Source organism: Aspergillus novofumigatus (genome assembly GCF_002847465.1).
Source record: "Aspergillus novofumigatus IBT 16806 chromosome Unknown P174scaffold_4, whole genome shotgun sequence".
NCBI lineage: Eukaryota > Fungi > Ascomycota > Eurotiomycetes > Eurotiales > Aspergillaceae > Aspergillus > Aspergillus novofumigatus.
The window spans coordinates 395558-406838 of record NW_020194277.1 but is presented as its reverse complement, the minus strand read 5'-3'; the positions used below and the strand labels follow the sequence as shown (position 1 = coordinate 406838).

Sequence of the window (11281 nt, the reverse complement as noted above, 5' to 3'; positions counted from 1 at the left end):
TTGATACAAAGTCTTAATCTAGAGCGAAACTCTGATATTTACACATCTAGTTCATTCCACATCCTCTCCCATTCAAGATACTCAACACATATTTTGGGCCATCATGCAGACGCAATCTGCTGCTGCTCTACAGGCCACTTGAAAATCACAGCCTCTCCGCCCGTCAGCACAAACCGAAGGACAACCGACCGCTCATTGTTCAGCGCCAATTCGTACTTCCCCGGGTAGAGGACCCGATTGCCGGCTTCATCCGTACGAGCGACGCTGTCGATCGTTACAGGGATGGTCATAGTCTGTGAACTGCGTGGTTCGAGGCTCGACAGCCGGTCGAAACCGACGAGCCACTTGTTCGGATATGGCGCAGGCCCCGCGGTGGTGTTTGCGAAGAGCATGGCAGTGTAGTCGGAAGTGACCTTGCCGGTATTGGTGATCGTCACCGTGAAGTTGAGGAAAGGCATTTGCTCGACGTTTGCGAAGCCCGGGTGGGGCTGCGTGAGGAGGTCTTGGATGTTGAAGGAGGTCTTGTTCTTGTTTGCGGCAGTTAGGGAGGCGCTGAAGGTCGTGTAGAAGAGCCCGTGGCCGAACTCGTAGACAGGCGTGCCGGTGTACCACATGTAGGTCTGGCCGGGATTATTGCCGTGCGGCCGCAGGTTCATGTCGGTAGCTGGGAATTGGGTTGCGTATTCGGCTGGGTACTGAGTCACCACGAGTCGTCCGGCGGGGGCGCGCTTGCCGGTCATGATGTCCAGGAGAGCCTGGCCGCCGGATTGTCCGGGGTATCCACCCCAGACGAGGGAGTTGACGTTCTTGTTGGACTTGAGCGAGGAGGAGTCGACTTGGCCGCCGCCCATCTGGAGGACGATCAGCGGTTTGCCGAGTTGGCTTAACTGGTCGATGAGCTGTAGTTGATTGCCGGGCCATGTAATGTTCATGCGATCCATGGCTTCTGCTTCGACAGTGTTGTCGATTCCGCCCGCGAAGATGATGACATCGGATTTCTTCGCAGCAGACAAAGCCTCGGGAAACCCGTCCGTGGAGTGGGACGAAATGTTCGTGCCGAAAGCGTAGTTCACGTCCAAGTCAGAAATTTTGAAGGCATCCAATGGAGTAATCAGATAAGGCGCTGGTCCAAAGTAGTTGCCCTGCAGCTGAGTCGTCACATTCATCCAGGGGCCGATCAATGCCACACTGCGGACCGACTTGGCAAGAGGCAAGGTTCCGTCGTTCTTCAGCAGGACAATACCTTCGACAGCGGCTTCGTATGAGATATTCCAAGCATCTGTGGTCACGACATCGTTCCAAGTCAGGTTCCGATACACGCTTCGATTGCCATCGAAATAGCCGAGACGCACCAGGTTGCTGTACAGGCGGATCACGCCTCTTTCGATTTCCCCACGGGCAACCTCCTGCTCGTCAAAGGCTTCGCCGAAATAATATTGATAAGTGGTGCCGCAATCAATGTCCGTGCCTGCCCGGATAGAGTCTGCCGCAGCCCCCGTGATGTTGGCCGCAAACTCGTGGGGATTCCAGACATTGTACGCCGCGTCACAGTCGCTGGACACATAACCATCCTCGACGAAGCCGAATGTGTCACGGAGGAGGGTCTGTAGGAAGAACGAATTTGCGCAGCTGGGCACCCCGTTCACCGCGTTATAGGAACACATGACGCTGTGCACTTTGGCGTCCCTGGCTGCAACAAGGAACTGAGGGGTGTAATATTCGGAAAGATCCTGCTGTGTAATGTTCATATCGTTGCCCAGACGCGAGTGACCATCCCAGTTCTCAATGTCGTAGCCTGCATAATGTTTGGCAGTGGCTACCAACTTGAGGTGTTCCGGGTCAACACCACCCTGGATACCAGTAATATACTCATACGCATAGGCCGACGCCAGGCAGTAAGCGTCTTCTCCAGGGGTCTCTTGGCCTCTTCCCCAAACAGAATGCCGGAATGTGTTGATATTGGGGGCATACACGTCCAGCCCATACCGCCCAGCGTTATTGAAAGCTCGTCCCTGAGTCGCGATGATGCTCGCGATCTGGTTGATCAAGGTTCGGTTCAAGGCCGACATTGTCAGGATAGGCATGGGAAACGAGGTGGCCCAGCTGTACTCGCCCTCGTCTGTGAAGTTGGCGCGGTCAAGTCCATGGAGAGCCTCGCTCCATACTTGGTACGGAGGTGACCAAGCCTTGGGACACCAGGGCTGGTGTTCCCTGTGCTGTTCACCAGCTCTTCGAAGGTGAACATGGAGACCAGGGCAGCAGCTCGGTCATGCGGCCTAGCAGACGTGTCGCAAACTAGAGTCTTGCTGAGCGGTCCATTCTCGCAGTCGGGAAAGGACAGGTCAATCTTAGCGACCGTCTGAGGGGTGAGATCAGGATTCGCCTCCACATTGTAATCAACGTAGCTTGTGTTCGCCTGAGCGAGCGCACAAGGTAACAGAGCTACCAGCACGGCAGCAATAGATTTGGCAGCCGACATGTTGCGAGCATCCAAGAGACTTGGAAGTTGATCTCCTGCATTATGGAGTCGGCAGATGAACTGCTGAATTTATAGTAGGTTTCGGCAACACCGGCAGAAAGGATTCTGTATGTCCTCCTACCTAGTCGGCATCTGTACTCCATCTGTGCCGTGGAGGAGGAGTCCCTAGCGTCTAGACTTGTTTCCCCGAATTCCCCCACATGCGGATGCCCGAATTCAGCAGGTCCCACAGCCGATCCTGAGCAAAGAGCGGAGCGCGGGGATTCTCCGACTGTCCGACATGAGAGAATGAACAATAAGTTCACCGATTCACACTGCAGTTTAGGCTGAATTGACTTTAAACCTGAATGATGATGTCAATTGTGTCTCCAGTCCGTGTCAATCTCCCATTGTTCCTATGGAACTGTCAATGAGACGAGTGGACTGATTGCCTAGAGAGCACTGAGACAAAATCAAGTTCGGGGGAACAATTCTGTGATTGTAAATGCTCCAAATCAGCATGTGTCTAGTCTAGACTGAATGAGCAAGTACAGTGCGTCAAGCGGTCCTGTGATATTCAGCAGACCCCAGAGTCGTGGCCTTACATACCGTAGACCACATCTTATTACCAACGCAGGGGAAACTCCCGGGTGTAGCGGACGGCAAAGCTCAACTTCCAGCTCGAGCTTTCAGGCTGAAAAAGCCAGAGACGGAGACCGAGCATTATTAATGTAACCACAATGGCATGATTATCATCACCGTCTCGTTGCAGTTGACCCACTGCCATTACTACGGCTATCGAGCTACGACAGCCAAGGAGATTCACCAAGTGACTGACCCTCTCCGCAGGTAGTCTATTTAGCCGATAACGAAAGGCTGTAGAAAGGCGTAGCTTCCGAAGAGCAACAGGAAAGGCCCATCACTGCCATAGAGGTAATGGATCATCATGGTAGGGGGACGATGCAACTAAGCTTCTGGTGGAATCTCGGGAAATTCTTATCCGCCCACGCTTTACTGCTTCTGGATTAGTATGATATGGGGGATAAATGTGAGTAAAATATAGTAGTGGGTGACGGAGGTGGACGTTGTAACTTATGGCTGTTTAACATTGTATGGACATCATGATTTGGGACAAAGGGCAGTTTCACCATTGCACCCATGGATCCCATCAATTTCAGGACAGTCACGTGGCGCCGCCCTACCAATAAAGCATCATCAACTGGCTGAAGGCGATCTGACATCGCGATGACATCACTCCAAACACAGCAAGACGAATATTTGGTAGAGGGGTAGATATCAAAGAGTTATGCGCTTCGTCAAAACAGCTCAGATGAGAGTATCCAACCTTCATTTTGCAACAAGGACGTTCCAATGTCTGGCATCTTCGACTATATCCACCAGCTGGTGGACCAGGTGTTCGCCTTCACCAAGCTCATCCAGAATCGCGAAGTTGGATGGATGACAGTCGACCGCAAGACCGGCGAATACAAGCGCGAGAAGCAAGCACTATGGAAGAAGTTCAAGCTGCTGCTACTCTTCAACCCGTTGATAGAATGGATTGATCAGACTCATCTCATCCGAATGTATACGCACGAGAAGAACCTCGCTGCAGGTTCGTTTATATCCTTCAAGAATAAGTTCTGCAACCCCTGACTGTATTCAAGGGCGCAAAGAAGGGAAACCCCAATCCCACAATCAGATAAAATCCTTTATCGACTTCTACCAAATCGACATGTCCAAGTTCGACCCATCCGATCCAGAGAAATACGAGACATTCGAGGACTTCTTCGTGCGGAAGCACGCCCCGGCGCACGACCAATCCATGCACCGAACGACCCCACAAAGGCCACCGTCGTTGCTGACTCACGAGTCGTCGTCTATCCAACCGTCGAAGCTACTCGCAGGCTCTGGATCAAGGGTTCCGAGTTCACCACTGCCAATCTCATTAAAGACAAGGACCGCGCAAAGGCGTGGGAGAACGGCGCGGTGGCAAGCTTCCGTCTGAGTCCCCAGGATTACCATCGGTACCACTCCCCCGTCGAAGGCAAGGTGAAGTGGTATAAGCAGATTCCCGGGGATTACTTCCAGGTTGATCCCGTGGCGCTGCAGAGTTCGGTCAACATCCTGACGGAGAATGCGCGGTGCTGTGTGTGCATTGAGACTGAGGATTTCGGGCTTGTTCTTTTCGTGGCCATCGGTGCTACTGATGTCGGGACCGTGGAGTGAGTATTTCTTCTGGCAAGGGAAGTCAAATGGCACAACTGACATGGTATGTAGATTCAATGAGGAAATGATGACTGCGGGACACCATGTGAAGAAAGGCGATGAAATCGGGCTTTTCCAATTTGGCGGCTCAAGTATCCTAGTGGCTTTCGAGAGAGATCGGATTCGATTCGACGAGGATCTGGAGAAGTTGAGCCATCAGCAGATCATGGTGGATGTTGAGGTGGGTATGAGCTTGGGGAAAGCGACGCAGAAAGGGCATACTGCGACAAATGTAGTCACAGCAAGCCTTTAAAATGTCTAGTCACATGCTCCTCTCCAGGAGGATACGCTAAACGGTCAAAGAGGAAGCGGACATGGAGTTTGTTGGGCGACATGTTTCTTTTAACCACCTTTGCGGGAGAAGCAAGGGAACAAGCACGGCGTCGGGTCTTTTTTGCTGTCTAACTGATAGGCAAGTCATGATGGGACATACTCCTTTGCTGTACCTAATGATCTCGGGATAGTTAATCCGCCTTGCAAAGTTGTTCAATCCCAGGTCGAGCAAGTATGAGAGTTTTCTGATTGAAATTCGGATGCAGCTCGCTTTAATTAGCTATTTACATATGCTTTACGCCTCAAATGCGTCACAGGCTTGCTATATGCTCTAAGCCTTAAGCTCTGGGCTTTGTAGTTTGACTCCCGCCTGTTTTTACCTCCTTCTCAAGGGTGTCCAGCGCAGCTGCGTATCTCGACTTGATCTCGGCCGTGGTGTCCAGCTTCACATTCAGCCTCTCCACCTTGGTAGACCGCCTAATCTTGCCATCCGAGCCCTTGGAAATCTCATTGACAAACCAGCGGCCCTCGCGGTGCGCAACAAGCGTCCAGGCCGAGCCCTCCTTGTCTGCTCTTGCTGTACGTCCAACACGATGCACGTATGTCGTAACACTGGGAGGAACGTCGTAATTGACGACGTGAGTCAACGACTCCAGATCGAGACCACGAGAAGCACGATCTGTAGCGACAATAACAGAGATCTTGCCTCGTTTGTAGGCAGTGAGCGTTTTCCGAGAGGCTGATGATTTATTAGACTTGATAATCGTCCCGACGCGGTCCGCAAGCGACGGGTCGAGAAGTGAAATCAGGCGAGAAAGACGTGATGCGGATTCAGATGACTTGGTGAAGATGAGAACTGTCGTTCTTGCAGGTCCACGATGAGAGACATCCTTTTCCTCTTCTTCGCTCTCAGATGACATGGATACGTCAGACGAGTCTGGTTCGTCGCTTGATGAGCTATCGTCTTCTGAGGAGTCTGAATCCGATTCATCTGAGCTGGACTCGTCAGAGCTCGTGTTGTCCGAGCTGGTATCACTGGAGTCCGAGTCCTCAGAGTCCGACTCATCAGAGCTCGTATCGTCTGAACTTGACGCTTCTCCGTTCGAAGATCTCGAGAAACGTTCGACAGACCGTTGATTTTGTGTGTCCGGGTTGATATGAGACTGTAACAGCTGAAGGAGGTAAAGCGGCTTTTGCGAACCATCGCCGACAGATACCGAGTACTCTTTCAAGGTAGAGGGCAGAGTGAATTGTCCATCAGACGTTGCAGGGACGCTATCGTGCTCTGCTTCTTCGGTTGCAGTAGGCTCTGCCGAACCAATGATCACCAGCTTCGGATTTGCCAGTCGTAGAGAATTCAACTTGGAGATATCTCTCGTCATTGTGGCGCTGAGAATGACCTTCCGGGGTTCTCTGCTTTGAATTGGAAGCCCCAGCTCAGCCATAAATTTACCGCTGGAGCCGAAGGTTTTAGGATCCTTGCGGGCATCCAGGGAATTCATCACAACATCAACCCATTCCTGAAAACTCTCGTTCAGAAGTCGATCTGCTTCATCAATGACCAGCCATTCAAGGTGCTCCAAAGTGAAACCCTTAGTGTAACGCAGATGGTCAACGAGACGACCCGGAGTACAGATCAAGATATCAATGTTCGGCTCCGCCCTCTGAACGTAGCCTGGCAATGACTCGCTCAAGTCTCCTGCCTCTGCAATATAGTTCATGAGACTAAAATTCGTCCAATCTTCTCCAGTGAGATCGACAGTCTGCCTTTGCTTCGAAAGTTCAGGTCCATAGCATTGGTCAACACGCATCAATGTGCGCTGTTCGTCCTTGATCGCCACATTTCCCACCGCAGAACCGATACGAAGTCCAGAACCAGTAGCGCATAGCTCACAGGCTTCTCTGGCTTGTTTCACCAACTCTCTTGTGGGCACTACAATAAGACCTCTCATTCTGGGTGCCGGTGTCGGTTTCAGCGCGGTGACCAAAGGCAGTACGTACGACAATGTCTTTCCCGAACCTGTAGCGGCTGATATACAAAGGTCACCCGGGTGTCTCCTGGGGCCATGCAGAAGCAGTGGGATAACCGTAGATTGTACTGCAAAAGCTTCCTTGTATCCATGGTCTTCGAGCAGGCGAAGAAGATTTGACTCGATCCCTAATTTCGAAAACCTGGCGCGTTTGCTTGCCGACTCTCTGACGGGATTGGCTAACCAGGCAGGGAGAGATGAATAGCTTGGTTTCTCAGTTTCTTCAGTAACTTGTTTAGGTTGTGGAAGAGGCTCTAAGCCCTGTGCAACGACGGGTTCTGCGGTAAGCGGTCCTGTGAGTGTCCCGTTATCCGTACTGTCATTCTTCGCCTTGGCTGCCTCCTTCAACTTTGCGGATCTTTCGAACTTGGACAGAATGCCGGAAAACTTGTTCTTCTCAGATTTTGTGCCGCTCTCATCTTTAGAATTTTTGGTGGATTTCAACGCTTTGCCGGCCTTGTCCTCTTTCCTTTCCGAGCTGTCGTCCGAGTCGTCCTGCGGTCCCTTCATATGTGCAGACCCCTCATTAGATTCAGAAGCCGTCTTTTTTCGCCCTTTGATTTCTTCTTAGACTTGGAGACTTTATCATCTGAGCTCCTAGCATTCGCTTTGCTGCCGATCGGCGAGACAGCACTATCTTTCTTGGTCTTTTCCTCGCGAACACCGTCCTCTTCTGAGTATTTGTTCCGCTTTTCTTTTCTTGGCTTTTCTTTTGAACGGACGGCGGTTGGCGAAAGGATCTGAGTCTTTTTTGCTTTCTTGGTAGGTGTTGGTGTCGATGTAGCAATGGGGGAGCCATCCGATTCTCTCTTCCTTTTGTGAGACTTCTTCGCGCTCAGTGGAGTGGCTGAATCTTTTTTCACTGACGCATGATGCGCAGGTTTGTCGCCAGCCATGATCCAGTAAGAGCTGGCAGAATTGCCGGTTGCTGTGGTTGCTAAGGCTCTAATGCTTCGTGAGATTCTTCTCGAACATGATTTCTTTCCGCGGGGATATTTTTGTTGCATACCCGGCAGAATTCCTACACCGCCCCATATGCCGCCAGGGAGTGGGCCTCAGGGATCAACCAAGTCTAGAGCTTCATTTCGAGATCACATTCGTCTGGTCGCATATTGTTCGTTGTATGCTGGTATATCCGAATGTGTACCGAATTTACCGAAGGGCGAATCTGCTCGCCATGGGTAGAGTGACAGCCGATACTTATCAGAGTTGTCTAGATACCAGCTAGAAGGGCGGAGCAGCCATTATGCCCTACAACATTGCGTTAGTTTACCCCATACTCATCGCGAAGAGATGAAGCTGACAATGATTTGCGCAGTATGGTTTGTGACTTCTTCTTCCCTCAACCGGGTTTGTCTCCTCGTCGCGCATTGTACCTCTGCAGAATTGACTTATTCTATCAGGGGGAGTTGAAAGTCACATATACCAACTGTCAACTGTATGTACACTCGCTCCTTTCGCATGATATACCTGCTCATTGTTATTCCAGAAACTGATCGACCGCGGTCATAAAGTTATCATCATCACTCATGCATACAAAGGGAGGACCGGAGTTCGATATCTTACCAATGGTCTCAAAGTGTACCACATCCCGTTCTTCGTCATTTATCGCGAGTCGACCATGCCGACAGTATTCTCCTTCTTCCCCCTTTTCCGGAATATCGTGATCCGTGAACAAATACAAATCGTTCATGGCCACGGTAGTATGAGCAGCTTATGCCATGAGGCCATTCTACATGCCCGAACGATGGGTCTACGCACGGTCTTTACCGACCACTCTCTATTTGGGTTTGCGGATGCCGGTTCGATTTTGGCGAACAAGATGCTCAAATTTACATTGAGTGACGTTGACCATGTCATTTGCGTCAGTCATACATGGTACGTCCATTGAAGCCTAGGTTTATGTTCTAAATCTTACCTGGGGACAGCAAGGAGAATACAGTGCTTCGAGCATCATTAGACCCATTGATGGTCTCGGTCATTCCCAATGCCGTGGTCGCAGAAAACTTCCGCCCTCTTTCTCACGACACTCGAAAAGGCGATCGAACGTCAGGAGAAATCGAGCCGCGGCCACCGCCTGCACCGATCGGGCCGAACGATACTATCACAATTGTTGTCATCTCGCGTCTCTTCTACAACAAAGGGACGGATCTCCTGATTGCGGTTATACCAAGGATTTTGGCATCCCATCCGAATGTACGGTTTATCGTCGCGGGCTCGGGACCTCAGGCCATCGACTTGGAGCAGATGCTAGAAAGAAACGTGCTACAGGACAAAGTTGAATTGCTTGGGTCGATTCGTCATGAAGAAGTCCGGGATGTGATGGTCCGAGGCCACATCTATCTACATCCGAGTCTGACGGAGGCATTTGGTACAGTCATCGTCGAAGCTGCTAGCTGTGGTCTTTATGTAGTCTGCACTCGTGTTGGTGGCATCCCAGAAGTGTTACCCCAGCACATGACAACTTTTGCGAAGCCTGAAGAGGATGATCTAGTCCTGGCGACTGAAAAGGCGATTGCCGCTTTGCGTTCGAACAAAGTGCGAACAGATCGATTCCACGATCAGGTCAAGATGATGTATTCCTGGACGGATGTGGCCCAACGAACAGAGCGTGTCTACAAAGGCATAACTGGCGATGTCAGCCCGGAGGAATTTTATGGATATTATCCCGGTCAAGGCTGGGAAGCCAACGCTGACAGGGTGCGGAGTTTTGCTTTGATCGACCGGCTAAAACGATACTACGGCTGTGGTGTTTGGGCAGGCAAACTGTTTTGCCTTTGTGCAGTAATAGATTTCCTACTTTATGTGTTTCTCGAGATGTGGTTTCCGCGATCGAACATCGACATAGCCCGCAGTTGGCCCAAAAAGCTCGGACCAAATGGCGAGAAGAGTCACCATCTCAACAACAGAGCTCGAACTAGCCAGGAGCGTGTTGCTCCATGAGTGAGCGAATGTCTACTCGTGACTGGATCATTCTCATTCTGATATTCAACTTTTTTTTGTTCCATTTGAGGACCGTCTCATTTATGTGCATAGCAAATGCCGACCGTGATACCCGCGCTAATTGGATGATTTATACAAAAAATGAAAATAGAACATTGAAAAATATCTCATCCCGCTTTTTAACTCGCCTAGTGCCTGGCAGCGTTATCCCTCTTCGTACCAGGCTCATACTTCCATTCGTGAGCCGCCGTCTCTGCCGACTGGGGAGGGATATCTTCGGCAGCCGAAACGCCCTTGTCGCCGTGCTCGTTGGGCCTGGCCTCTTCGCGCTCAATACCGCGCTGGTCAGCCAGTGTGCGCTCAAACTTGTCCTGACGGTAGCTGCCAACGCCCTCGAGGCCAGCACCCTCGTGCTTCCGGTGGTGTTGGCCGTCGTGCTTCATTTCGGTCTTGGTCTGGCCAGAGCCGGGGTGGCCCAGACCCTTGTGGACGTCCTTGGAGGTGGCTCCCCTCAAGGTCGACTCGGCAGTGGTCTTGACGGCCTCCTTTCCATGGCTGCGCTCGACCAAGGGGTTCAAGGCCTGGCCGCCAGACTCTCCGGTGGTGTTCGGGGTGTATGAGTTGCTGGCGGGAGCAGTGCCGGGAGGATGAGTCTCAGCACGGAACTCTGGCTTGAAGTCTGCAGGGCTAACTTTTGTGCCTAATTGGTGCTGTTCGTGGGTTAGTATAGCTCGTTTGGAAGTCAAGGGGGCACTTACGCCATCCTTTCTCATGGGAGTAGAACGCTGGACACTGGGATGGATGAAGTCCTGGTTCTTACCATTGTCGAAGGAGTCGGGGTTGGCGGTGTGGCTCATGTTGAAGTTGATGAAGACTAGTTTGTAGAAAGGTCGTGTGCTTTGGTTCTGTTTAGAGACTAATAGATGAATATGTTGACAATAATCAAACAACTGCTGGCAAAGTCTTTATAAAGGCTCTTTGTAGAGAAACATCATATCAATTCACTCAGGTGCAGGGCCCAAAGGATACAACCAGAACATGACGTCAAGCTGATGGAGTGACTTCATAGTCATATCATACGCTCCTCTTCCACTGTCAACTTCCTCGCTGGGTAGAGAGGTAATCATTTGGCGAACCAAAAGCATCTGGAGTACCTCTCTACCTGACTTCAGATTGCATCCGTCAGAGTTGTGACGTCAAAAATTGGATCATGATGTGGAGAAGTACCAGCTTCGAACACTCTCGCAACTGCGCATATAACCGGTTGATTGTACCTTTGATATACGATTATACATCATAGATTCTCCGCTAT

General features: G+C 51.0%; 5 protein-coding genes across 5 annotated transcripts; 2 read left to right on the top strand and 3 right to left on the bottom strand.

The window, feature by feature from the left end:
- Positions 1–101: 101 nt before the first annotated feature.
- Positions 102–2810, bottom strand: xlnD (beta-xylosidase XylA; the record flags this gene model as incomplete). Its single annotated transcript, XM_024830757.1, has 2 exons — positions 2225–2810; positions 102–2201 (listed from the first exon to the last, which is right to left on the bottom strand). Exons 1-2 carry the CDS (start codon positions 2477–2479, stop codon positions 102–104), a joined length of 2355 nt encoding a protein of 784 aa, XP_024682226.1. The 5' UTR covers positions 2480–2810.
- A 1019-nt stretch (positions 2811–3829) lies between these two features.
- Positions 3830–5016, top strand: P174DRAFT_503498 (putative phosphatidylserine decarboxylase; the record flags this gene model as incomplete). Its single annotated transcript, XM_024831166.1, has 4 exons — positions 3830–4070; positions 4200–4680; positions 4736–4904; positions 4960–5016. The coding sequence occupies 4 exons, from the start codon at positions 3830–3832 to the stop codon at positions 5014–5016; spliced, it is 948 nt and encodes a 315-aa protein (XP_024682225.1).
- A 204-nt stretch (positions 5017–5220) lies between these two features.
- P174DRAFT_440891 (putative ATP-dependent RNA helicase DBP6) lies at positions 5221–7970 on the bottom strand. Its single transcript, XM_024827164.1, has 4 exons — positions 7608–7970; positions 5446–7569; positions 5361–5421; positions 5221–5339 (listed from the first exon to the last, which is right to left on the bottom strand). Exons 1-4 carry the CDS (start codon positions 7920–7922, stop codon positions 5335–5337), a joined length of 2505 nt encoding a protein of 834 aa, XP_024682224.1. The 5' UTR covers positions 7923–7970; the 3' UTR covers positions 5221–5334.
- Positions 7971–8130: 160 nt separating this feature from the next.
- P174DRAFT_405712 (phosphatidylinositol N-acetylglucosaminyltransferase subunit A/GPI3) lies at positions 8131–10419 on the top strand. Its single transcript, XM_024824081.1, has 5 exons — positions 8131–8289; positions 8345–8376; positions 8430–8464; positions 8516–8904; positions 8955–10419. The coding sequence occupies exons 1-5, from the start codon at positions 8273–8275 to the stop codon at positions 9967–9969; spliced, it is 1488 nt and encodes a 495-aa protein (XP_024682223.1). The 5' UTR covers positions 8131–8272; the 3' UTR covers positions 9970–10419.
- On the bottom strand, positions 10028–10933 carry P174DRAFT_511918 (uncharacterized protein). Its single transcript, XM_024831836.1, has 2 exons — positions 10728–10933; positions 10028–10679 (listed from the first exon to the last, which is right to left on the bottom strand). The coding sequence occupies exons 1-2, from the start codon at positions 10824–10826 to the stop codon at positions 10158–10160; spliced, it is 621 nt and encodes a 206-aa protein (XP_024682222.1). The 5' UTR covers positions 10827–10933; the 3' UTR covers positions 10028–10157.
- Positions 10934–11281: the final 348 nt, after the last annotated feature.